The 25381-nt window shown below is 44.7% G+C and overlaps 2 protein-coding genes across 2 annotated transcripts; both read left to right on the top strand.

The window, feature by feature from the left end:
- The first annotated feature begins 2219 nt into the window (after positions 1 to 2219).
- On the top strand, positions 2220 to 6536 carry LOC119307603 (protein misato homolog 1-like). Its single transcript, XM_037583677.1, has 9 exons — positions 2220 to 2792; positions 2874 to 2975; positions 3057 to 3102; positions 3264 to 3342; positions 3976 to 4327; positions 4476 to 4725; positions 5290 to 5532; positions 5615 to 5731; positions 5907 to 6536. Exons 1-9 carry the CDS (start codon positions 2721 to 2723, stop codon positions 6353 to 6355), a joined length of 1710 nt encoding a protein of 569 aa, XP_037439574.1. The 5' UTR covers positions 2220 to 2720; the 3' UTR covers positions 6356 to 6536.
- Positions 6537 to 8186: 1650 nt separating this feature from the next.
- LOC119307602 (calcium-transporting ATPase 10, plasma membrane-type) lies at positions 8187 to 13286 on the top strand. The gene is made up of 7 exons (XM_037583676.1): positions 8187 to 8543; positions 9188 to 9242; positions 9334 to 11285; positions 11372 to 11530; positions 11725 to 11896; positions 11976 to 12274; positions 12597 to 13286. Exons 1-7 carry the CDS (start codon positions 8367 to 8369, stop codon positions 12843 to 12845), a joined length of 3063 nt encoding a protein of 1020 aa, XP_037439573.1. The 5' UTR covers positions 8187 to 8366; the 3' UTR covers positions 12846 to 13286.
- Positions 13287 to 25381: the final 12095 nt, after the last annotated feature.

Genomic DNA, 25381 nt, shown 5'->3' with positions numbered 1-25381 from the left:
TAGAAAGAAAGAAGGGAATTAAAAAGAAAGAAGGGAAGAAAGAAGGGAATTTGGGCCGGCCCGCGTCGTAAGGGTGGGTGTGCGCCCTGTACGATTAACACCGTATTCGGTGCTGAGGGCGCCGAATAGGAACCAGGAATATCCTATTTGCTGCTCGTTGCGTCAAACTGCCGGCGCTTCGCACAGGCGAGCGACCGAGCAGCGACGCAACGGGCCGGCCCGTTTAATCGTCCAGCGCTCCCGGTTTTGGGAACCTGCTGGGTTTTTTTCCAGTTTTGGGAACCTTTTAGAAGGTTCCTGAACCGGTTTTTATTTTCTTTCCTTTTTCTATTTCTGTTTCTTTTACTTTTCTTTTTTTCTTTTTTGTCTTTCAAGTTTATGTTTTCTCTTTCAAAAAAATGTTCGCATCAGTTTAGAAAGAAAGAAGGGAATTAGAAAGAAAGAAGGAAAGAAAGAAGGGAATTTGGGCCGGCCCGCGTCGTAAGGGTGGGTGTGCGCCCTGTACGATTAACACTGTATTCGGCGCTGAGGGCGCCGAATAGGAACCATGAATATCCTATTTGCTGCTCGTTGCGTCAAACTGCCGGCGCTTCGCACAGGCGAGCGACCGAGCAGCGACGCAACGGGCCGGCCCGTTTAATCGTCCAGCACTCCCGGTTTTGGGAACCTTCTAGAGGTTCCCAGCTGGGTTTTTTCCGGTTTTGGGAACCTTTTAGAAAGTTCCTGAACCGGTTTTTTATTTTCTTTCCTTTTTCTATTTCTGTTTCTTTTACTTTACTTTTTTTCTTTTTTGTCTTTCAAGTTTATGTTTTCTCTTTCAAAAAAATGTTCGCGCTTTTTCAAAAATGTTCGTGAACAAGTTTGTTCAGAAAATGTTCTTTTCATTCATAAATTTGTTCTCAAGATTCAAAAAACGTTCATGCTTTAAGAAATTGTCCAAATTTGTTCTTCGTTTCAAAATTTGTTCTCAAGATTCAAAAAATGTTCGTACTTTCAGAAAATATTTATGTTCAAATTTTGTTCTCAATTTGAAAATTTTGTTCTCTAAATTCAAAAAATGTTTGGGATTTTATATTTTTGTTCAAAAAATGTTCTTTTCATTCATAAATATGTTCTCAATATTCAAAAAATGTTCATGCTTTAAGAAATTGTCCAAATTTGTTCTTTGTTTCAAATTTGTTCTCAAGATTCAAAAAATGTCCGTGCTTTCAAAAATTGTTCGCGCTTCCAAATTTGTTCTCCATTTCGAAATTTGTTCTCAAGATTCGAAAAAATGTTTGCACTTTAAAAAATTGTTCGTGCTTCCAAATTTGTTATCCGTTTCAAGTTTGTTCTCAAGATTCAAAAAATGTTTGTCAATTAGAAAAATGTTCAGGGAATTTTATAAAATTTCTTGTTTTGAAAATTTGTTCGTAATTTTGGAAAAAAATCGGGTTTTCAAAATATGTTCTCTGTTTCTTTTTGGTTTTTATTTTCCTTTACTTTTTTGTTGTTATTTTTCATGTTTCTATAAAATTTCGGAAAAAAATTTGTTCACGAATTCCAAAAATGTTCGGGTATTTCAAAAAGTGTTACAACTTTTCAAAGATTGTTCATTTTTAAAAAAATGTTCTCATGTTTCTAAAATTGTTCACAGATTTAAAAAAATGGGTTCACAAATTTTTAAAATGTTCTCATCTTCTTTTTATATTTTCTTTTTTTAGATTCCAAAGATGTTCCAATTTTAAAAAAGTTGTTCACAAATTTGAAAGTGATCACAATTTTCAAATACTGTTCACAATTTCAAATAATGTTCTTGTTTTCAATTTTGTTCCTTTTTTATTCACAAAAACTGTTTGTGCTTTTGAAATTTGTTCCCATTATCAAATTTTTTGTTCTCAAAATTCTATAAATGTTTGGGTTTTCAGAAAATGTCCACGAATTTCAAAAACCAGTCTGTCCATGTCTTTTGTTTTACTTTTTTGAAATTTGAAAATAGTTCTGAGTTGTTAATTTTTCTTATCGTATTTTGGTACACTGCCCGTTTGTTAAAAGAAATTCACAATTTCGAAGGAAAGTTTGGAAAAATTCAAAAAAAAACTGTCCACATTCTTCATTGGTATTAGTTCTTATACTAGCACGCTTCATAGTTAGCAACAAGGCTTGTTACGTCTATTGGTTAGCTCCTCTCGTACGCAACATGGAGGTGCAGAGTTCGAATCCTGGCATCATTGCAAGCTTGGTTTTTTTTTCACATTAATATCGCAGCGCTACTGTACAAGCAAGCGCGCCCACTATTGGGCCGGCCCAGTCGGGGTTCTGTGCGTGCGTCGCATAGCTGTTTGACGCAGAATGCGTCCAATAGGAGTTCCCTAGGAACCACGCTGAGGGCGCCGAATAGGAACCAGCTGAGGCTGGCCAAGCCTAGTAGTCGGAACTTGGTGGCAGAGAGGCTGGTGGTGGACTGGAGGCCCATGGTATAGCCCGGGGCCCATGTTCAGCCTGACAACAGACTGAACCGTGTGGCGCTCCCCGTCGAGCAGTCCACGCCCCCCACCCCCTTCCGCCGCCTCACCCCGCCGACGAGCTCACTGCCGCCGCCGCCGCCGCCGCCGCCAACGAGCCCATCATCTAAAAGTCGTTACAGAGCGAGCGAGCCGCTTCTCCATCTTCTTCTTCTCCGGCTGCGGCGACAGCAACTGGTTGCTCCGTCACGCAGTCCCCGTGAGGCGACGGGAGAGATGAGGGAGGTCGTGACGGTGCAGGTCGGCGGCTTCGCCAACTTCGTCGGCTCCCACTTCTGGAACTTCCAGGTACCGCCTTCGCGACACCCTAAACCCTACCTTCTTCGTGACGACAAGCACTCAATCCCCGTCTCTTTGCTTGCTCTTCAGGATGAGCTCCTCGGGCTCGCCGACGACCCCGGCGCAGACGCCGCCTTCAGGACCGCGCCGCTTGACATGGACGTCCTGTACCGCACCGGCGAGACGCTCCAGGTAGAGCCAGGCCAAGAGCTTATCTTAAATCCTGCATCATCTCCATCGGTTCGTCTTAGTCACACTGCTTAATTTCGTCAGGGCGTCTCCACCTACTGCCCCCGTTTGGTATCTGTCGGTTCTCGAGGTAATTTACTTGTGCTCTTAATTTTTGTATGCGCTATTTTGCTTAATTCCCTCCAACTATAGCAGTGTGTGACAAGATGCCTTTGTGGGAATGTGTAACTTACCTGTTAGTATTTTGTCAGTGGTTGTGTACATTACATTTTATAATTATACCATTTGCAGGGTCTCTTGGTTCTTTAAGTTCCTCCGGTGCTCCGAGCCTGAGTAGCGCTGCCTCGGATCAGCTCAATGTCACTACATGGCAAGTGACACTCTTAACTTCTCCTGAATTTGTGTCCGTGCCTCGTTTGCCTACTATGCCCCTCATGCATAGTTGGTTGTTTTCGTGGTCTTTTATACGTCATGAGCTAAAGAGAAACAGGAGGGTTTTGCCAATGTTGTTTTGGATTGCTTGTGCAACTGGGCCAGAAATGCACTAGATTCAGACTAACTGAAAGTAACTTTGGATATCCATGACTTGTTGTACAAACTGATGGAGCATATTTAAATTGCCAAAGCAAGAACATATCACTATATCAGGATATAACCTACTGTATATATGTTTGCTTGATACTAATTTTTTGCAACCTGTAGGAGCAGTGAATTAGACTTAGCCTCTTACCCTCATAATATGGTTATTTTGGAGATTGTGATGATGCATGCACTTATCCAACTGCTCTCACAATTTCTGCATGGTATCTGCATACTCTTTTCATAGAGTAACATTCAGCCTAGGAATGACCCGCTGATAACTGTGCTTTTGTGCAAATCATGCTATTAGTGGGTAATTGCAGGCTAATATTGTCGATCATTAACTCAAGTTAGAGAGCACCCATCTGTGAAAAGTTTATCAAGCTCAGAAAGTACCTTGATGAGTCCATTCTAAATGTTGTAGGTCTGGAAATGTAACAAGATCGGTAGAAAAGCCTCATGGGCGGAACTTGTTTCTGCAAAGCTTAACTGAACAAGAGCCGAACCCAAGCACTAGCAATGGTGGGAACAACTCTCAGAAAAGTGTAGAAGATAAGGACTTAGTTGAATGCTTAGAGAAGGATGTCAACTTTTGGACTGATTATACGAAGGTTCAGTATCACCCTCAAAGCTTGTATGAAATGTATGGGTCATGGACAGACTTTGACAAGTTTGACAACTTTGGAACTGCAAGGGAGGTAGTTTCAGAATGGTCTCTAATGGAGGAGATGAATGAGAAGCTAAGGTTCTTTGTTGAAGAATGTGATCACATTCAGGTCCTATATTTTCCCCAATAAACTATCAGTGAATACTCTATTTGTAGTTATACTATGGTTTATGTTTACTAGCTCAATGCACGATTTTGTATGGTTTCCCCCTTATGCATTTTGTTGAGGTCTTGCATTAATCCGTAATTAACTACAGGGTATCCAGTTTATTGTGGACGATTCGGGAGGGTTTTCCAGCATAGCTGCAACTTATTTGGAAAACATTGCTGATGACTACACAAACACACCTGTATTGCTTTATTGTGTGAGGGATCCAGTTACTCATGGATCATCCAGAAATCAAAGGGATACCATTACAAGATCTTTGCATGACGCTGTTTCACTTTCAAAGCTTTCATCCTTTTGCAGTTTGATGGTTCCAATAGGACTGCCTTCTCTCAGTCAAAGTATGCTTTCATCCAGACTGCCGCATTTGCTTCTCTGCTTTATTCTAGTACGATTAGATGTATGAATTCTTATATATTTGCTGAACAGGCAGGAACATATTCTGTGCCACTATTTTTTTATTGCATCACACTTTTTCCAGTAGCTTGGTATCACTGTTGTTTAATTTCCTGTGCATTTTGATCTTATGCTGAAAACATTGCACTTAATCACACTTACTGTCTTAATGACAAGGCAGAACACCTGCCGGTTAGCCTTAAAAAAATCACACTTGCTGTGAAATATCAACTCATTCACTCAGCTTTTAAAGTATCGTGTATTTTTTATTGGTCAACTCAGTACACATCACACCCTACTATAAAGTACTCCCTCCGTCCCGAATTACTTGTCTTAGATTTGTCTAGATACGGATGTATCTAGACACTAATCTAAGACAAACTTTTTGGGATGGAGGTAATACTCAGTACATTACTAAGCATATGTCTACTTATTTATTTTTCACATTATCTAAATCGAATTATTTCATGAGCATAGGAAATAATTGTTATTTAATTTCTTCTCATCAGGTTCTCTGTCACCCTTCCTTTCTATACAAGATGCAAAACCATTCCACTCCAGTGCAATTTCTGCAGCAGCGATACATTCAGTAACTGTACCATTTAGACTACAAAACGCTGGTCCGGCTTCAAACATAGCACATTCATCTGGTAATATTGATATGCGCGAACTTGTGCACATAATATCTGATCAGGGTAGGCAGAACATGGTTACTGCTCTGGACGTAGCAATGCCTGCCCCTTATTTGAAAGGTACACATTGTATGTTCCCTGTTTGGTCCGACATGGGTGGCAACTTAATCTTTCTTGCTAACTGCATACTCTTAATTGCTAGATGGAAATGATCTGTGGAACATGAAAAGCCTGCACACACTGACCCCTGAAATCAGTGACGAAGAAGAAGACCCTTACTCTGTTGAATCATTGGTGGTTCATGGAGTTCTGCGTGCAGGTTATTGTTGAATCGTTAAGCCTAGTAGTCCATTTAATTCTCACTGCCTGCCATGCTGAATTGTTGCTTGAGTTCTTTCTTTGTCTGTTGTCACTTACTAATAGCTACATTGATACTTGAATTGTACATTTACGTGTAGAAATTACAATTACTTAATGTAAATTTGTTGACACAGGTGGGCATCGGGCATCAATATCACAAGTGCAGGGCTCTGTGTGCTCAGCTTACGAAGGCAGAGCCACAAAACCAAAGTTCTCCCATCTTTCAGTGTCACCCTGCCCGCTCCCCATACCCCTCCCGTTCCCGTCGATCTTCAGGAGCAACATCGGCCAGCGCGGCGAGATCCTCAGTAACCACGCGGAGGGAACCCAGCCAAAGGGTTCAGTCGACGTCGAGTCGATACCGATGGCTGCACGCCTAAGATCGAGCAACGCGGTCCTGCCCTTCATAGAGAGGCGCTCGCTGAGCCTCCAGAAGTTCGGCGTTGCAAGGGGCGCTCTGGGGACGCAGATACTCCGCGACTGGGGCTTCGGGAGGGAAGAGATGGAGGACATGGGCGAGCACCTGTCCAAGATGGTCCACGCGTTTCACCCCGAGGGCGGACTAACATCGGATTCTGACTAAAACCTGACTCGGCTTTGTTTTGTGTGCGGGACATACATACAGTCGAGCTGCTGTAGGATGTTTTTGCTGGGCCAAAACTTCTGTGATACGTATACGGTGGATGTGGGTGCAGCAGCTGTGGAATATTCTCATGCATGTACTACTCCGCTTTGCTTTGCAATTGAACTGGAGATGCGATCTGGCGTGCGAGGGTCGGTTTTGTGATGCATATGCCCGTGGCCGTTGGTATTATCTCAGCACGGGCGTATGCAATGCCCACACATGCAATTGTTGTGACATTCTGGCCATGTTGAGCTTGGATCCAGATCTCCGTTTTATTTTCCGTTGTTTTTCTAAGGCAAGTTGCCAATGCGGTTTCTGCATCGCACTAGCGGGGGGTTAGCAGAGAAGGGAAACTGATGTGGACGGAGACCTGACTGACTGACCTGTCAAATTTCAGAGGGCTTTGGCGTATGAGTATTGCGAATTTTTGACTGTTGTGGAGCATGGAATTCAACATGGCACGGTACGAGTTTCGCCCCTGTATGATTAAATCGGCCCGTGAAACCTGGTACTAGTGTCTTGGTTTTCTTGACTTGTTGTGCCTTTGTTTTACTTCATTTTCCACGGGGTTATAATATTGTCCTTGACACTAGTAGTGGATCTGTCTGCGTACAAGAACATGGCACCTAGCACTTGGCATGAATGAGTGAATGATTGGTGGCGAGGCTCACGTGGCCGGCATGTGCAGATAGCGCGTGAGGCGAGACATACAAGACAGGCTCGAAAAGAGAAAAATAAAGCACCTCCTGTCATGGGTGAGTGGATTAGCTAGTCATCGTTAGAGGTTAGGCATGAGACACGGGGAAGAGGGCAGGAGCTCGAGAGTAACGAGCGCCGTGTTTTCTTAATCGATCGCCAGTGTGAGCATGTACTCCTTCAGTTCATCACAGAGAATTGAGCCGGCGAATGAATTCAGCCCGACGACTCCACCAAAGGGTGTTTCGTGTGCCATACTAGTACTCCCTCCCTTCGGAATTACTTGTCACAAAAATAGATAAAAATAGATGTATCTATAACTAAAATATATCTAAATATATTCATTTTTTGGACGAGTAATTCCGTACAGGGGAGTAGTAACGAACAATAGGCGGCCCTTTCAAAAACAAACTAAAATCAATACGATAGGTGGAGCGATCTTTTCGTTTATTGAGACTGATAGATGGAGTGCCCCGGAGTTTTTTTTAGTCGAGTGACCAAGAGGTTAAGCATGTGATTCTCACGATCCCATCAGTGCCTCCGTGTTCCACGCCGTGTAAAGTGTGCAGCAGGTTATGCACCTCCTCTGTATTTTTGTTCCGGAACAAAAGAATCTCTCGCTTCGTTTTGTCTCATCACGCGTCCGTGCCTGCGCAAAATATACTTCCTGTTGCTATGCTACCTTCGCCTTTTCTTTTTCATGCTGCCAAACACATTCTACGTACTACAACGAGATTTGTCTTCTCATTTATACCTCTTCATCTATGTATACCGTCTCTCTCTAGGTATATATCTATCTCTATCTCTACAGTATTTATACACGCGCATTGATTTTATATATATACGCGCCGTATCCGGCGCCTCTAAAAGGCACCTTCCTTGTATCTTCGTTTTTGTTGTCTGTTACATTGGCAGCACTAGTGACGTTGCCGGGAAGAGAAACGCATCAGTGACGTTAACGAAAAGATTTTCTTTTGTTCGCGCAAAAAAAATGAAAAAGATTTCCCTCGGTACGTATGCTTTGGCCGGAGACGAGAGCGCCCTCCGGTTGCAGCGACTTCGGGTACTTCTACTCGTTTGACCCGACGACTCCGCGAGCGAGCGCGCGATCTCATTGGTCAGGGTCAGGTCGCCACGCCCACACACACTCCCCATCCTCTCCACAAACCCAACCAACGCCTCAATCCCGGCTCATGCGCGCCGGGGCAGGGATTTTTTGAGCCCAGCGAGCGAGCGAGCGAGAGAGGAGTCCGGCGGCGGCGGTTGAGGGAGGATGGAGAGCTACCTGGAGGAGAACTTCGGGGGCGTCAAGGGCAAGAACTCGTCCGAGGAGGCGCTGCGGCGCTGGCGCAAGCTCTGCAGCGTCGTCAAGAACCCCAAGCGACGCTTCCGCTTCACCGCCAACCTCGACAAGCGCGGCGAGGCGCAGGCCATCAAGCACGCCAACCACGTACGCACCTCCTCTCCGCCCCCCTCTCTCCCACTTCTGCTGCTGGCTAACTAAATTGGTCCTCTGCGCGGCATCGCCTGGTGGGTTCGGGTGGGGTTTCCCGCCGGGATCTGCGGCGGTTCTGGGATCTGGTTGCTGGAGCTGGGTCGGCCTGGCTGCCGTGACCGGAGCTCGTACGGATTCACGCCGGCCGGCCGCATCCTCCATCAAGATTTAGCTTCGAGCACCGAGAGTGCTGCTGCTAGCTTAGCTTGGCTTAGGAGGGTTGGTAGGATTGTAGCCAGTGACCGGCTGGTTTAGCTACACGCCTCGTGGAGTTCTCAAGTGAATTAACCAATTCTACAGTGTTTTGTTGGAGCATTTTGGGGCGTATGTGATCTGCTTCTGAGATCGGTGAATGGAGCTAGTGCCAATTTGGGAGTACCTGCCTAGTTTGCTGCAACGACAGCATATGACTTCTTTGCACTGTTTTCAGTAGAACAGTGCTATCCTAGTGCACGGCCATAATGGGTGTTGGGAGTGGCTAGTTTGAAATCCTATTCTAGAATAATCACTGTACCAAATTCGATCCTTAAGTGGTTTATAATTAGTTTCTGCTCTTATCTCATGAGGTTACTGAAGTTCATGCTGTTGATGTGTGACAGGAGAAGCTGCGGGTTGCCGTGCTGGTGTCGAAAGCTGCACTGCAGTTTATACATGGTAATAATTGATTGCACAACTTCATGTTTTCTCGGTAGTTTTGAACATTTCCTAGTATCTAACCGTGCCACTGACAAACAAATATCCCCAGGCCTCAAACTTCGAAGTGAGTATGTTGTCCCTGAAGAAGTCAAGGCTGCAGGGTTTCAGATTTGCGCTGATGAACTGGGGTCCATTGTTGAGGGCCATGACAGTAAAAAGTTGATCATCCACGGCGGAGTTGCCGGGTTAGCAGCCAAGCTTGCAACTTCGCCGACGGATGGGCTTGATACAGCTGAGGACAGCATGCAGCGTAGGCAGGACATATATGGAATAAACAAATTCACAGAAAGCGAGACCCGCAGTTTCTGGGTGTTTGTGTGGGAAGCTCTTCAAGATACAACTCTTATAATTCTTGCTATTTGCGCCTTTGTCTCGTTAGTTGTTGGCATTACGATGGAAGGATGGCCAAAAGGTGCTCATGATGGTCTAGGAATTGTTGCAAGTATCCTCTTGGTTGTTTTCGTTACCGCGACAAGTGACTATCGGCAGTCGCTGCAATTCAAGGACCTGGACAAGGAGAAAAGAAAAATTCAAGTGCAAGTTACAAGGAAAGGTTTCAGGCAAAGAATATCGATATATGATCTTCTTCCTGGAGATGTCGTCAATCTGGCAATCGGAGATCAGGTTCCTGCTGATGGGCTCTTCATTTCTGGGTTTTCTCTTTTGATTAATGAGTCCAGCCTAACCGGCGAGAGTGAACCTGTTGTTGTAAATGAAGAAAACCCTTTTCTTTTGTCGGGTACCAAGGTCCAAGATGGGTCCTGCAAGATGCTTGTTACAACAGTTGGTATGCGAACCCAGTGGGGAAAACTAATGGCTACTCTCAGCGAAGGCGGGGACGATGAAACCCCACTGCAGGTCAAACTTAATGGAGTGGCAACTATCATTGGTCAGATCGGACTATTTTTCGCTGTCATAACTTTCATCGTCTTGTCTCAAGGGTTACTCAGCAAAAAGTATCACGATGGTCTGCTCTTAAGCTGGTCAGGGGATGATGCACTGGCAATGTTGGAGCATTTTGCAATTGCAGTTACCATTGTTGTGGTTGCTGTTCCTGAGGGATTGCCCTTAGCAGTCACACTGAGTCTGGCATTTGCAATGAAGAAAATGATGAATGACAAGGCGCTGGTTCGCAACTTAGCTGCATGTGAAACTATGGGCTCAGCTACTACCATCTGCAGTGACAAGACAGGGACACTAACAACTAATCATATGACTGTTGTCAAGACCTGCATTTGTGGAAATATCAGAGAGGTTAACAGTCCTCAGAATGCGTCTAAGTTGTGTTCAGAACTTCCAGAAAATGTTGTCAGAACTCTTCTCGAGTCTATATTTAACAATACAGGTGGAGAGGTTGTTATTAACCAAGATGGGAAACACCAGATCCTTGGTACCCCAACAGAGACAGCCATATTGGAGTTTGCAATGTCAATAGGTGGAAACTTTAAGGCAAAGCGTGCTGAAACTAAGATTGCGAAAGTGGAGCCTTTCAATTCAACAAAAAAGAGGATGTGTGTCCTTCTTGAGCTTGCTGAAGGAGGATACCGTTCACATTGTAAAGGTGCTTCAGAAATAGTCTTGGCTGCATGTGATAAGTTCATAGATGAGACAGGTGCTGTTACCCCTCTTGATAAAGCAACTGCTGGCAAGCTCAATGGTATTATTGATGGTTTTGCTAATGAAGCTCTTAGGACATTGTGCCTTGCTTACAGGGAAATGGAAGAAGGCTTTTCCATTGAAGAGCAATTACCACAGCAAGGGTACACATGCATTGCTATCGTAGGTATTAAAGATCCTGTTCGCCCAGGTGTGAGAGAGTCTGTTGCAATTTGCCGCTCTGCTGGAGTTACGGTGAGAATGGTCACAGGTGACAACATAAATACAGCAAAGGCGATTGCCCGTGAATGTGGTATACTCACCGAAGATGGCCTGGCTATCGAGGGACCGGATTTCAGGGAGAAAACTCTTGAGGAACTCCTTGTGCTTGTTCCAAAAATTCAGGTTTGATGTGTTTATAATGTCCTGTTGACTTCTAATAGTGCTTACCATCTATCTGCAAGCTCATCCCGTAATTCCGTGTATTGAAGGTAATGGCCCGATCATCACCGCTGGATAAGCATACACTTGTAAAGCATTTGCGCACAACATTCAATGAAGTTGTTGCTGTTACTGGTGACGGCACAAATGATGCTCCTGCTCTGCATGAAGCAGATATTGGACTTGCAATGGGCATTGCCGGGACTGAGGTGAGAATGCTTGATCATTAAAGAGACCAAGCCAATGAATGCTAATCTACTAGAAGATGTATCATACCGTATTGTTTTAATGGAGTTATGCAAATTTATTCAGCCTTTCAGGACCTGAATATTGCAAGTCCACATTGTATCCTGGCTTAACTTTCCACTCATGTTATTCACTAGCCTAATGCACTCTTATTCAGGTGGCGAAAGAGAGTGCCGATGTCATCATTCTGGACGACAATTTCTCTACAATTGTAACTGTTGCCAGATGGGGGCGCTCTGTTTACGTCAACATTCAGAAATTTGTGCAGTTTCAGTTAACTGTTAATGTTGTGGCTTTACTAGTTAACTTCTCCTCAGCTTGTTTTACAGGTATACCTCCTAGTCTTGATGATTCTTGTTACTTCCTATAACATACCCTCCTATTGATAATTTGCACTTGCAATGATAGGAAATGCGCCACTGACGGCTGTTCAACTTCTTTGGGTCAACATGATTATGGACACACTTGGCGCACTTGCATTGGCCACTGAACCACCCAATGATGACTTGATGAAGAGAGAGCCAGTAGGAAGAACAGGGAAGTTCATCACAAATGTGATGTGGAGGAACATTTTTGGGCAATCTCTATACCAATTTGTTGTTATGTGGTATCTCCAGACGCAAGGAAAAACCTTTTTTGGGCTTGGAGGCTCTGATGCTGATATAGTGCTGAATACAATTATTTTCAACTCATTCGTCTTCTGCCAGGTATGTCTACTGCTGTAAATCCCCTCTTTTCCACTGGTGATGTGTTTACCGGGACCTTGGTGATAACCTACAGAAGGCAAGGCAATTTGTGATGGTCTCAAGAACCCCTAGGCCGCGAACTTAAAAAATAATAACGCAATAGTTTAATGCTCTGATAGTTAGGTAAATAAACACAGCTGGTAGAGGGTTACTATGAATTTGGTGAAAGCAAAGGTGCATAGTTCGACATGCAGACCTGTTGTGTCAAAGTTCTGAAATAAGATTGCACATTTTTTTTAATGGCAAACTTGGACTCTCACTAGATTTGCGTGTGCTATCTCAGGTGTTCAATGAGATAAGTTCGAGGGAGATGGAGAAGCTCAATGTGCTCAAGGGCATGCTGAAGAACTATGTCTTCATGTGTGTCCTCAGCAGCACCGTTGTCTTCCAGTTCATCATGGTCCAATTCCTCGGCGAGTTTGCCAACACGACGCCTCTCACCAGTCTCCAGTGGCTAGCCAGCGTGCTCCTTGGCCTCGTCGGGATGCCGATCGCCGTTGTCGTCAAGCTCATTCCTGTTGGGTCCTCCTGATGAAAAGGGCAACCCACCATGTGAAGGAGGTGTGGCGAAAAGACCGATTCCATAATGTGTGGACCTGAATCCTCCATGCAGGGTCTTTTGGGATGCATGGAGAGCAAGCCTGAGAAGAGCTGCACTAGACAAATTTTAAAGCCTACGAGTGTGGCAGATTTGCATCATATTGTTGTGTAAGAAGCATTTGTATCTGGTGCTGTGCTAGGGCTTAGGGCCTGCTCGTCAGCAGACCTGTAAGATTGATGTCTGGCTGGGATTCAGACCTGAAAGGATGTATATTCTGTGGATCGATAAACAGAAACCTGATCATTTCGACCCCTTTATTCCGTATCGGCATATGACCGAGACTTTCCAGGAATGGGGTGCATGTAGTCCAGACAGACTAGTGCCTTATGTTGGATTTCAAGTGTTTACCGTGAAATTCTTGAGCTCTTCTAAGATGGTCCCAAATTGATATGAGATGTTATATCCTGTGATTAACCAACAAGCATAATATGTAAAGAAGATGTAAGAAGCGAGCATTAAATATGTCAACAATATTTCTGTTCAATTTTGTATACTTATAGCATATTTATATACATAAATATTACCATTGATCAACCAAAAGTTTCGAGGAAGCACTCCTCTTACCTCTTTGAAGGTAAAAGGGAGTGTCTTGAAATTTTTGTGTTCTTAGTTATTACTTCCGTTCACTACTATAAGATGTTCACTTATTTCAGTCTCTATGTAGCCCATAATGAAATATCCTTCCCTTGCAAAAGAAGTTTTCTAGTGTTTGGTTTGGTTCTTAAACAATTGCATAAGAAGATATTACGGCTGTCCTAATTTTTTTTTGAGAAAACGCAAAAGACCTTTGTGTTTCTTTTCATTGAAAAGGTAGGAAGTCAGTTACACTCGTCCTAGGACGAACAATCGAAAAAACGGGTACAACACTTAGTGAACATCCCATGAGGAAGGTAGTGATGTGATCCGACTAGACGGCGAGTCCTTCGTAGGTCCAATCTTTCACGGTACTCAATGAATTAGCAAGAACGTCGATGAGCAATCGTCGCACCAGCAGCAGCGTATGTAGAAGTAGTAGTACAACTCTTCGGATCAAGCAAAAACGCAAGAAGACCAAAGAACAAAAAAAAACTTGCGCAAGAATTCGACCAGATCAAATCCTACGCGTAGCAGCTCTGAAATCCCTCACGGATCAGTAAACACAAGGATTTTTGGTGCATCCCAAGGTGATGCGTTTTCTGGTATTTTTATTCAACTAACTCTTCCGTACAAAGGCCTGAGCCTGCCTGCGCATAAGCAAAACTATGGAAACAAACCCAACTACAATCGGACTCTATCTTTCTCCTATTCAAACTAATCAAGATTTAATTTATTTAATCTAATTTAATTTAATAATAATAATAATATAATAATAATAATAATAATAATAATAATAATAATTAATTATATATAATAATAAAGCAAATTAGTTTTCTGGTCGTACGTCATAAAAAATACCCTTAAAGTTGGCAAGAATTACCCACCAATGCCACCCGTAAGTTAAACTAAAAAACGATTCGCTTTTTTCCAAATTCGCCGTCGTACCAAGTTCTTATATAGAGGTGATACTGCATATATATTGGAAACTCAGAGATGGCACAGTGGCTCAAGGCTTTCAGTCCCACCTCTAACACCAGGGTTCGAATCCCAGGTTGTACTAATTTTCCCCACCATTTTTGTCACGCACCTCCCCTCCCCACCCAGTGCGCGTTAATGGGCCGGCCCGCAGCGTGACGCCTATGTTTTTTTTCTTTTTTTTTGCATTTCGTCTTTTGTCTTTTTTTCCTCATTTCCTTTTTTCTTGTGTTTTTCCTTCTTTAAATTAATTTGAGATTTCCAAATTTCAAAACATTGCAAATTTTTAAATCATGTTTGAGAAATCATAAAATATTTGTGATTTCAAAAATGTGTGGGACATCATAAAAAATTCGCATTTTTAAAAATATTAGTGATTTTAGAAGAATGTTTGCAAATCATTAAAAAACATAATTTGGAAAAAAATGACAGGAAATAAAACTATGTTCATGATTTTGAAAAAAAAAACCATGTATTCAAAAAAATCGTGAATATGACAAAAATGTCCACGAAATTTTAGAAAATGTTGAAAAACTCAAAAAAATTGCAAGTTTGTGGTCGATGAGATTTTTTTAAAAGTTTAAAAGTTTGCCGTGCAATGGCAAGCTCATTGCCTTGGGATTTACCATGTCGACTACATTGCGATCACATGGATATCGCATCTATCATCAGCAAGGGTTGGAAGAAAGATAAGTTGCAACATGGCGAGTCACTGTGTCAAAATAGAGGATGCTCATATGTCAGGGTATCGAGTCATACTTATTTGGCTAGAGTGTAATTCTTTATCCTCAGGTTCTGCAGATTTCCCCCTCTTCTTGTCACGCACCTCCCCTCCCCACCCAGTGCGCGTTAATGGGCCGGCCCGCAGGGCGTGACGCCTATGTTTTTTTTCTTTTTTTTTGCATTTCGTCTTTTGTCTTTTTTTCCTCATTTCCTTTTTTCTTGTGTTTTTCCTTCTTTAAATTAATTTGAGATTTCCAAATTTCAAAACATTGCAAATTTTTAAATCATGTTTGAGAAATCATAAAATATTTGTGATTTCAAAAATGTGTGGGACATCATAAAAAATTCGCATTTTTAAAAATATTAGTGATTTTAGAAGAATGTTTGCAAATCATTAAAAAACATAATTTGGAAAAAAATGACAGGAAATAAAACTATGTTCATGATTTTGAAAAAAAAAACCATGTATTCAAAAAAAAATCGTGAATATGACAAAAATGTCCACGAAATTTTAGAAAATGTTGAAAAACTCAAAAAAATTGCAAGTTTGTGGTCGATGAGATTTTTTTAAAAGTTTAAAAGTTTGCCGTGCAATGGCAAGCTCATTGCCTTGGGATTTACCATGTCGACTACATTGCGATCACATGGATATCGCATCTATCATCAGCAAGGGTTGGAAGAAAGATAAGTTGCAACATGGCGAGTCACTGTGTCAAAATAGAGGATGCTCATATGTCAGGGTATCGAGTCATACTTATTTGGCTAGAGTGTAATTCTTTATCCTCAGGTTCTGCAGATTTCCCCCTCTTCTTGTGATGCACCTCCCCTCCCCCAGTGCGTGTTCATTGGCCGGCACGCAGGGCGTGACTCCCTTATTTTTTAATTTCATCTTTTGTCTTTTTCTTTTATTTTCTCATTTCTTTTTTTGTTTTTTTCCTTCTTTAAATTAATTCGATATTTCCAAATTTCAAAATATTGCAAATTTTTGAAAAACATGTTTGAGAAATCATAAAATGTTTGTGAATTCAGAAATGTGTGGGAAATCATACGTAGTTTCAATAAATATTAGATTTTACAAAACTGATCGCAAATTATAAAACATGTTCGCAACATCGTGAGTCACTGTGTTAAAATAGAGAACGCTCATATGTCAGGGTATTGAGTCAAACTTATTTGGCTGGCGTGTAAATTTTTTCTCTCTCGTTGCAACGCACGGGCATATTTGCTAGTCAAGATTTAACTAATTAAGTAACCGGCAAGTTGATCACAAAATTCCAAAACAGACTAGCACTCCTGACCCTTAACTTGTAATACTAGGAAATAACACGCTGGACACTTGACCTTAATTCGTAAACAGCACACACAAGTATTATGTTATGCTACGTAACGTGGAGGTGTTGTGAAAGTCGGCTTAATATCCTCCGGCTTATGATCTGACAACAAAATTGGCATCCGTATTTTTCCAATAAAGGAAAACTCTTCTGCCTTGGTCTTCTTAGTTGGTGCCGTCAACAACTTCTGAACATGTGTAGGTTGGATTATTATTTCATGTGAAATATTATTTTGTATTGCACCCATGGCCACATCAGGTAGGACTACTCCGAGACCTGCTGCTCCGGCCAGGAGCAGGCTTCCTCCTTGATCCGGTCGACAAGTGTGCCTAGGGAGGGCGTCGCGTTGTTGAAGACACAACTGTTCCTATGCTTCCAGACTAGCCACAGAACGAGTAGTGCCATGGATTGCAGGGCCTTGCGTTGGGCTTGCGGCGTGCTGTCCTTGGCGTGCTGCCATCGGTCTGTGAGGGTGGGCTCCTGGTTGGGAGTCGGCACCGGTATTCGTAATCATGCCAGGTTTTCATGCCATGCCTGCTTGGAAAAGGGACAGTCAAGCATCAGGTGTCGAATCGTTTCTGGTGATTGATCGCAAAGGAGGCAACGCGGAAGATGTTGCAGGCCGTGGCGGGCCAGACGGTCGGTAGTCCAGCAGCGATCTAGATCGGCAAGCCAATGGAAAAACTTGACCCGAGGGGGGGGGGCAAGTCTTCCAAATCACCTTCGAGGAGAAGGAGTGTAATGATCCTTGAAAGGTGGCCGCGTAGCAAGACTGCGCCGAGTAGATGCCGCTCGCGGTCCACTTTCATATCAGTTGGTCAGGGGCATCGTTGACCGTAGCCTGCCGCGCGAGCTGCCAAACTGCAGATACTGACCAATCTCGTGGATTCCAAGGACAGCCTAGATGTCGCGGGCCCAGGCGCCGACGTTTGGGGATGCAGTTATAGAGCAGGGGCATGAGCTCGCCAACCGAGCGCCCGTCGAGCCAGCGATCCTCCCAGAACAGGGCATTCGTGCCATTTCCGATGATCGTGTAGGTGGAGGCAAAGAACAGTGCACGCTTGTTGCTGGAGAATTGGAGATCCAGCCCCTGCCAGACGCGTCCCACGTCCGTTCGCGAGAGCCAAAGCCACCGCAGTCTAAGCGTGAGCCCGGCGAGCTCAAGGTCGCGAACCCCCAGGCCGCCTAACTCGAGGGGGCGGGAGACACGATGCCAGTTCACATGGCAGTGTTCGCCGCTGGCAGCAGTTCGCCCGGCCTAGAGGAAACCATGTTGAATCTTCTCGAGCTGCTACATGGTTGTCTTCCCGGGGGGAGGGGGCAAATGCAAGAAGCCGGTGCACTAGGATGGCACATAGGACAGACTTGACGAGGGCCAGGCGGCCAGCTCTGTTCATGAGACAAGCTTTCCACATGGCCAGGCGTCCAGCAACCTTGTCGACAAGGGGTTGTAGCTGCCCGGCGGAAGGACGACACGTCGTCAAGGGTATATGCCGAGGTAGGTGATCGGGAGCGCAGCGGTCGAGCATCCCAAATTGGTGATCATCTCGGAAGCAATTGGGTCCTCGTGCAAGACCGTGGCCGAACTCTTGGCGTAGTTCACCTTGAGGCCGGACACTCTGCCAAACAGGGCAAGGATTTCCTTGACAACAGTCACGTCGCTCTCCGTGGCATGGCAAAAGAGCATTATGTCGTCGGTGTATAGGGATATAGCCGGTATCTGCCTCCGCGGGTGCAACGGCTGGAGGATGCCCGTATCATGGGCGCGCCGTATCAGCCAACCGAGGGTGTCAACCGCAAGCACAAACAGTTGCGGGGACAAGGAGTTGCCCTGTCGCAGCCCACCCTTATGCCATATCGGTGGGCCTGGCACCCCGTTCATCAGGACCCGGGTGCTTGCCGAGGACAGGAGGATGGCGATCCACTCGAGGAAGCAATTTCTGAACCCAAATTGATGCAAGACCCCAAAGAGGAATGGCCAGGAGATGGAGTCGAAGGCGCGCTTGAGGTCGAGCTTGAGCATCACCTTGGGGGGGCCCAAGTTGGCTCAACAGCTTGAGCGATTGTCGGACAAGCATGAAGTTGTCGTGGAGGCTCCGTCCAATGATGAATGCATTCTGATTGCGGCTGACAAGGCGGTCCAGCTTTGGAGCAAGCCAAAGCGAGAGGCCTTGGCGAATACCTTAGCCACGAGGTGTATAAGGCATATAGGGTGGTAGTCGCGTAGCTCCTGGGCATCGGCACGTGATACATCTCCTATAATTTATGAAGTATTCATGCCATGTTTACAATAATTTTATATGGTTTTCGAATGATTTGGATGGAACTAACCCGGACTGACGCTGTTTTCAGCAGAACTACCGTGGTGTTATTTTTTGTGCGAACTAAAAGTTCTCCAAATGCAATGAAACTTTTTGACGATTTTTTTGGAACAAAAGAGGCACTAGAAGCTTCGTGGGAGGACCAGAAGGTGAAGGAGGTGAGCACAAGACACTGGGGCGCGCCAGGGGGCCCAAGCGCCCTGGTGGGTTGTGCCCACCTCGAGGCCCATCTTCACGTGATTCCAACGCTGCAAAATCCTATAAATAGAGAAACCATCAGAAATGACCCTACTTCGGAAGTTCCGCCGCCGCAAGCCTCTGTAGCCACAAAAAACCAATCGGGAGCCCGTTCCGACACCCTGCCGGAGGGGGAAATCATCACCGGAGGCCATCTTCATCATCCCTATGGTCTCCATGATGAGGAGGGAGTAGTCCACCCTCAGGGCTGAGGGTTTGTACCAGTAGCTACGTGTTTAATCTCTCTCTCTCTCTCTCATGTTCTTGAGATGGCACGATCTTGATGTATCGCGGGCTTTGTTAATATAGTTGGATCATATGGTGTTCATCAATTTCGTCAAAATAAAACCACCGCCGTGCTCTAAAAAGATATAAGTGAAGCACTAGAGTAAACAACAAACTACTCCGAAAGATATAAGTGAAGATCAATGAGTAGTCGAATAATTGTGCAACTATGTGAAGACTCTCTAACATTTAAGAATTTCAGATCTTAATATTTTATTCAAGCAGCAAGCAAACCAAAATAAAATGACATTGCAAGAATAGCACATATCATGTGAAGAAGCAAAAACTTAGGCTCAACCAAAACTGACCGATAGTTGTTGAAGAAGAAAGGTGGGATGCCAACTGGGGCATCCCCAAGCTTAGATGCTTGAGACTTCTTGAAATATTAATTATGGATGGCTTGGTCATCCCCAAGCTTGATATTTTGTGTCTCCTTAATGTTGGAGATATGCCCTAGAGGCAATCATGTATGATGATATTTCCTATGTGTTTATGAATAAAGATAGTCCTTGGACATTATCAATGATGTGTATCAGCAAGTACGTGACTTGTTTGTGGGACTATGCATTGTATGATGACTGTCCTAAAAGGTCCCTAGTCGAAAGGGCTGTGTGGACACGCAGCCGACTAGACTAGCATATGACACGGTCGATGGCTTGGTCTCACTAGCCATGGAGCATTGGATGCTAACCAGATAATATGGACTTGGAAAGGTCTGGTCGGATTCGACGTAGTCGGATCCGAGTCGAGATAAGGTCCGAGTCAGACAGACCCAACTATGAGACGCAGCGATATGTCATCTGTGAGTCTCTAGTACAACATACGTTCTATGTCCTAAGACCTGAGCTGACGCATGTACTCGGGATGGTGACAGACTTGCTTTGGGCCCACCAAATGCTACTTCATGATTGGGTAGTTACAAAGGTAGGTTTCTGGTTTGTCCAGTCCCATGCTGCGAGATATGGTCGAGCAAGATGGGATTTGCCCCTCCGATTAGGAGAGATATACTCTGGGCCCCTCGTGCGATCCGACCAGGATAAGAATGGCCATGCAACAAGAATTATGAGATAATCCGGATAGTGGTTGGTATCACTGGAACGAGAAAGAGGCCGGGCTAGCACAAGGATGACAGTCTCGCCTTGAGCCCGACAACATATATCATGAGGCAGAGGGAACAGAAGTGTGACACGTTGTACAGGTTCGCCTAACCAGCTTCATAGTCTGCTTGGTGGTCGGCACGCCTTGCTAGAGGCCGCTACCAACCATGCAAGTCGGAGATGATCCGAACTGTGACCAAGCCGACTTGAACCTAAGGGGTCGCGCGCTTAAGGGAAGGAATCTACGAGGTCGGTTCATAGGACACTGGTCGGGTGTGATCCGAACTGGACTAGGAACGTGACCGAGTAAACTTTGGGCTTTAGGGTCCATGCGAGGCCCAAGTGTTGAGCCTGCAACGGACGCCTATATAAAGTGGAGGTGCAACACACTCATGCGGTTGATCTCTTCGGCGCCGTCGTTAGGGTTTGCATGTGTTGCGAATAGCCACCTCCACTCGTCGCCGACTGTGTGATCGGACCTAGCAGTCCGCCGCACGGTGTTCCTCCTGCACGCGCGGATACCGTTAGAGGCGGTGCACTTGTGCCGCTCCGTTGAACTTGTACGTGGGATCGGACGACCGGCTGTTTGAGGGAGATCGGACGAGGAGGAGACGATCCACGCGGACGCGCTGCCCCAACTCTTCTTCCGCTGCACGACACTGCGCGTCTAGTGGTAATGAACTGTGATCTATCTCCCGTAGCATGTTCCTGTTGTTCTGCACGTAGGAAAATTTTAATTTGCAGTCGACGCACCCTACCGTAGATCCCAACAGTGGTATCAGAGCCTCTGCTATAGGATTTGGATTCAGATCGTATGCATATTATATATGTGGAGGCAGCAGATGAGATCTGTTGTCCTTGATAAGATCGGCTATGTGCACGGTTGATGTGATCAACTGTACATGGGGATCGTTGAGGCTATGTTTTCTGTCAATCGAGATCGATGAGGTCGTGACACGATCTACCCCTACCGGTCGGTCATCCGCCATCAGGGTTCACAGTGAAACGTAAATCGTAGCATCGTGTATTTCATACCCGACACACAAACCGATAGAATGCGATTCTATGCATAACTTTGTTTTGCAGGTTTGTATGTGAATAGTATGACTCATGTGTATGTGATGCATGTGTGTAATTTATACATGGCCTGCGTGTCATGTTTGTCAGCCGACAGGAGCCAAAGTGCTGTCATTATATTGTATAACGACATGCGTGTCGAGTTGTGACTCTATGTAAAATTCGTTACTAGTTGTAGTAGTTGGATAATAGAGATCAGGTTGGTGGCTTGGCGTCCCAGTGTGACAAACAAGATGGACTTCGTAGATGGTCATCGGAGTCGGAGCCGACCTGGAAGAAGGTCCATGAAGGAGCCATACTATTTCACAATATATGTTTATATGTGATTGTTATGCTTCTTTGATTCTATGCATGTTAGAATGGTAGAATGACCCCTCATGAATATCAAGCGAATTGCCATCCCCGATGTTGCACCTTCGCACGTCAAGTACGTCTAGTAGTGGGATGATAAAATTGAGGTACTGCTGGGTGTCCTTGAACTGAAGGGTTCGTGTCGGACACGGACATGCACTGCATCAGGTTAACTTGACAAGGCTATGAAAACGGTTTTGGGCCTTGTGGCAAAGAAGGTTTGGAGCCGGGGTATGAGATACCTTCCCGACCGACAGGAGTCGTATAGAGATACGATTAGCAAGGAGTTGCTTACCGGATAGGTATGTTGACTAGCAGTGATGCTAAAACTCACTAGTCGCCTGCGCTAGTCGGATCCTGAATCACTGAGAGTTTGCGGAGGGATGTCTGTTTAGGCTTGAATTACTCTACATAAACACGTTGCTTAGTGATTGCATATTTTCTGTTGTAGATCAATGGCACCACCTGCTCAACCCAACTTTGCATTGAAATCAATTCTGGAAAAGGATAAACTGAATGGAACAAACTTTACCACCTGGTATAGAAATCTGAGAATTGTTCTCAAGTACGATAAAAAGGAACATGTTCTAGAGGATCCACTTCCAGAGGAACCTGCCGATAATGCTAATGCCACAACTAAGAATGCCTACCAGAAACTCGTTGATGAATCAACGGAGATCAATTGTCTGATGCTGGCTTGTATGGAGCCCGATTTGCAACAACATTTCGAAAATGTTGAGGCTTACGATATGATCGAGAGTCTCAAGAGCATGTTTCAGACACAGGCTAGGACCGAAAGGTTCAACGTCTGGCGATCCTTGATGGATTGCAAGCTGAAGGAAGGTGATCCACTGAGCCTGCATGTGATCAAGATGATCGAATATGTGCAAGCTTTGGATCGTTTGGGCTTCCCGCTCTTGGATGAGCTTGCTACTGATGCTGTTCTGGGTTCTCTTTCGCCCAGCTATGGGACGTTCATCTCGAACTATCATATGCATGGCATGGATAAGAAGCTCACTGAATTGCATGGGATGCTCAAGGTGGCAGAGCAAGATATTAAGAAAGGCACGCATCAAGTGTTGATGGTGCAGAAATCGGCTAAGGTCAAGAAGAGTTGGTCCAAGAAGAAGGCTAAGGCAAAGGGCACGGAGATGGTAACCTCTGCCGCTGCGCCGAAGTCTGGGCCGGACTCAAAGACCGTTTGCTTTCATTGCAAGGAAACTGGTCACTGGAAGAGGAACTGTAGCAAGTGGCTTGCAGACCATGGCAAGAAGGCCAGAAATGCTTCTTCAAGCAAAGGTACACTTGTTGCATATGTTATAGACATTTACCTTACTGACATACCTAGTAGCTGTTGGGTATTTGATACCGAATCGGTTGTTCATATTTGCAACTCGATGCAGGGGCTGGTAAGAACTAGGCGTGTGGCACAAGGGGAGATTGACATCAGGGTCGGCAACAAAGCAAGAGTTGCTGCGTTGGAGGTCGGCACGATGCGGCTCCAACTTCCTTCTGGATTCATTATGGAATTGAATAATTGTTATTACATTCCTGCACTTAGTTGGAACATTATTTCTGCCTCATGTTTGATGAGTCAAGGTTATGAATTCAATTTAAAGGACAATGGTTGTTCGATATTTTTGAATGGTATGTTCCACGGCTATGCACCCATTGTAGATGGGCTATTTATATTGAATCTAGAACAGGAACCGGTCTATAATGTGAATGTCAAGAGGCATAAGCCTAATGAGATTAATCCGACATACTTCTGGCATTGCCGGCTTGGACACATTAGTCTGAAACGCATGAAGAAGCTCCATGATGATGGGCTCCTAACTTCGTCCGACTTCGGGTCGTTCGAGACATGTGAATCATGCTTGCTCGGCAAGATGACTAAGTCTCCTTTCGCAAAGAGTTGCGAGAGGGCGTCCGAGCTGTTGGAACTTATACATAGTGATGTGTGTGGTCCAATGAGCACAACTACCATAGGTGGCTATCAGTACTTTGTGGCTTTCACCTATGACTTGAGTAGATATGGATATATCTATTTGAGGAGGCACAAGTCAGAAACTTTTGAAAAGTTCAAAGAGTTTCAGAACGAGGTTGAGAATCAGCTCGGCAAGACTATAAAGCTTCTGCGATCTGATTGTGGAGGTGAGTACATGAGCCAGGAGTTTGATGATCATCTGAAAAGTCGAGGTATAGTACCTCAGCTCATACCTCCTGGTACGCCACAGAGAAACAACATGTTAGAACGGAGGAATAGGACCTTGTTGGACATGGTTCGGTCTATGATGAGCAAATCGGATTTACCCTTGTCATTCTGGGGATACGCTCTAGAAACTGCAGCTTTCACACTTAACAGGGTACCATCAAAATCCATAGACAAGACACCACATGAGATGTGGACCGGGAAGAGTCCCAGTTTGTCTTTTCTAAAGATTTGGGGTTGTGAAGCATTTGTCAAGCAACTTATGTCAGACAAGCTTACACCTAAATCGGATAAATGCATATTCGTGGGATATCCGAGGGAAACCTTGGGGTATAGCTTCTACAACCGGGAAGAGAACAAAGTGTTTGTTGCTCAGAACGGGGTTTTCCTTGAGAAAGAGTTTCTCAGTCGGGAGGCCAGTGGGAGGACGGTTCGACTCGAAGAAATTCGAGGACCACTCGGGGACGGCTCGGCTGGTGATGAGATCATACTGGAGTCAGTCAGGGAACTTGTAGTGGAAGCAGCACCGGAACCATGGAGGTCGGAAAGATTGCGCAGAGTGCATGATGTATCGTTGCTAGAAAGCGACGAGCCGGCCACGTATGTGGAAGCGATGGTGAGCCCAGATTCCGAGGCATGGCTGGAAGCCATGAGATTCGAGTTAAAGTCCATGGATGAGAATCAAGTCTGGGACTTGGTTGATCCGCCACCTGGCGTAACTGCCATTGGTTGCAAATGGGTCTTTAAGAAGAAAACCGATGTGGATGGAAATGTTCAGATCCACAAAGCTCGACTTGTCGCTAAAGGTTATGGACAAGTTCAAGGAACTGACTATGACGAGACTTACTCGCCGGTAGCTATGCTGAAGTCGGTGAGGATAATACTAGCTATAGCTGCATATTTCGATTACAAGATATGGCAGATGGATGTCAAAACGGCTTTCCTTCATGGAAATTTAACCGAGGACGTGTATATGATACAACCTGAGGGTTTTGTCGATCCGACTAGCACTAGTAAGGTATGTAAGCTCAAGAGATCCATTTATGGGTTGAAGCAAGCATCTCGGAGTTGGAACATTCATTTTGATGAGGTCGTCACTGGTCTCGGTTTCATCAAAAGCAAAGAGGACTCTTGTTTATACAAGAAGTTAAGTGGGAGCTCGATAGTGTTTTTGATCTTGTATGTGGATGGCATACTACTGATCGGGAACAATGTTTCCATGCTGAACTCGGTCAAGGAATCATTGAATGGCAAGTTCTCGATGAAGGACCTTGGTGAGGTA

The sequence above is a fragment of the Triticum dicoccoides genome, chromosome 5B (assembly GCF_002162155.2).
Source record: "Triticum dicoccoides isolate Atlit2015 ecotype Zavitan chromosome 5B, WEW_v2.0, whole genome shotgun sequence".
NCBI classification, from domain to species: Eukaryota; Viridiplantae; Streptophyta; class Magnoliopsida; order Poales; family Poaceae; genus Triticum; species Triticum dicoccoides.
Note: the sequence above shows the minus strand (reverse complement) of the source record. Positions and strands in the feature narration are given on the sequence as shown.

Bases quoted from the DNA above. Each gene is read 5' to 3' on its own strand.
- LOC119307603 (XM_037583677.1), top strand. From the start codon at position 2,721: ATGAGGGAGGTCGTGACGGTGCAGGTCGGCGGCTTCGCCAACTTCGTC. The intron at 2,976-3,056 runs GTAGAGCCAGGC...TAATTTCGTCAG, and splicing joins GCACCGGCGAGACGCTCCAG to GGCGTCTCCACCTACTGCCC. The intron at 5,533-5,614 runs GTACACATTGTA...CTTAATTGCTAG, and splicing joins GCCTGCCCCTTATTTGAAAG to ATGGAAATGATCTGTGGAAC.
- LOC119307602 (XM_037583676.1), top strand. From the start codon at position 8,367: ATGGAGAGCTACCTGGAGGAGAACTTCGGGGGCGTCAAGGGCAAGAAC. The intron at 11,286-11,371 runs GTTTGATGTGTT...CGTGTATTGAAG, and splicing joins TGCTTGTTCCAAAAATTCAG to GTAATGGCCCGATCATCACC. The intron at 11,531-11,724 runs GTGAGAATGCTT...ACTCTTATTCAG, and splicing joins TGGGCATTGCCGGGACTGAG to GTGGCGAAAGAGAGTGCCGA.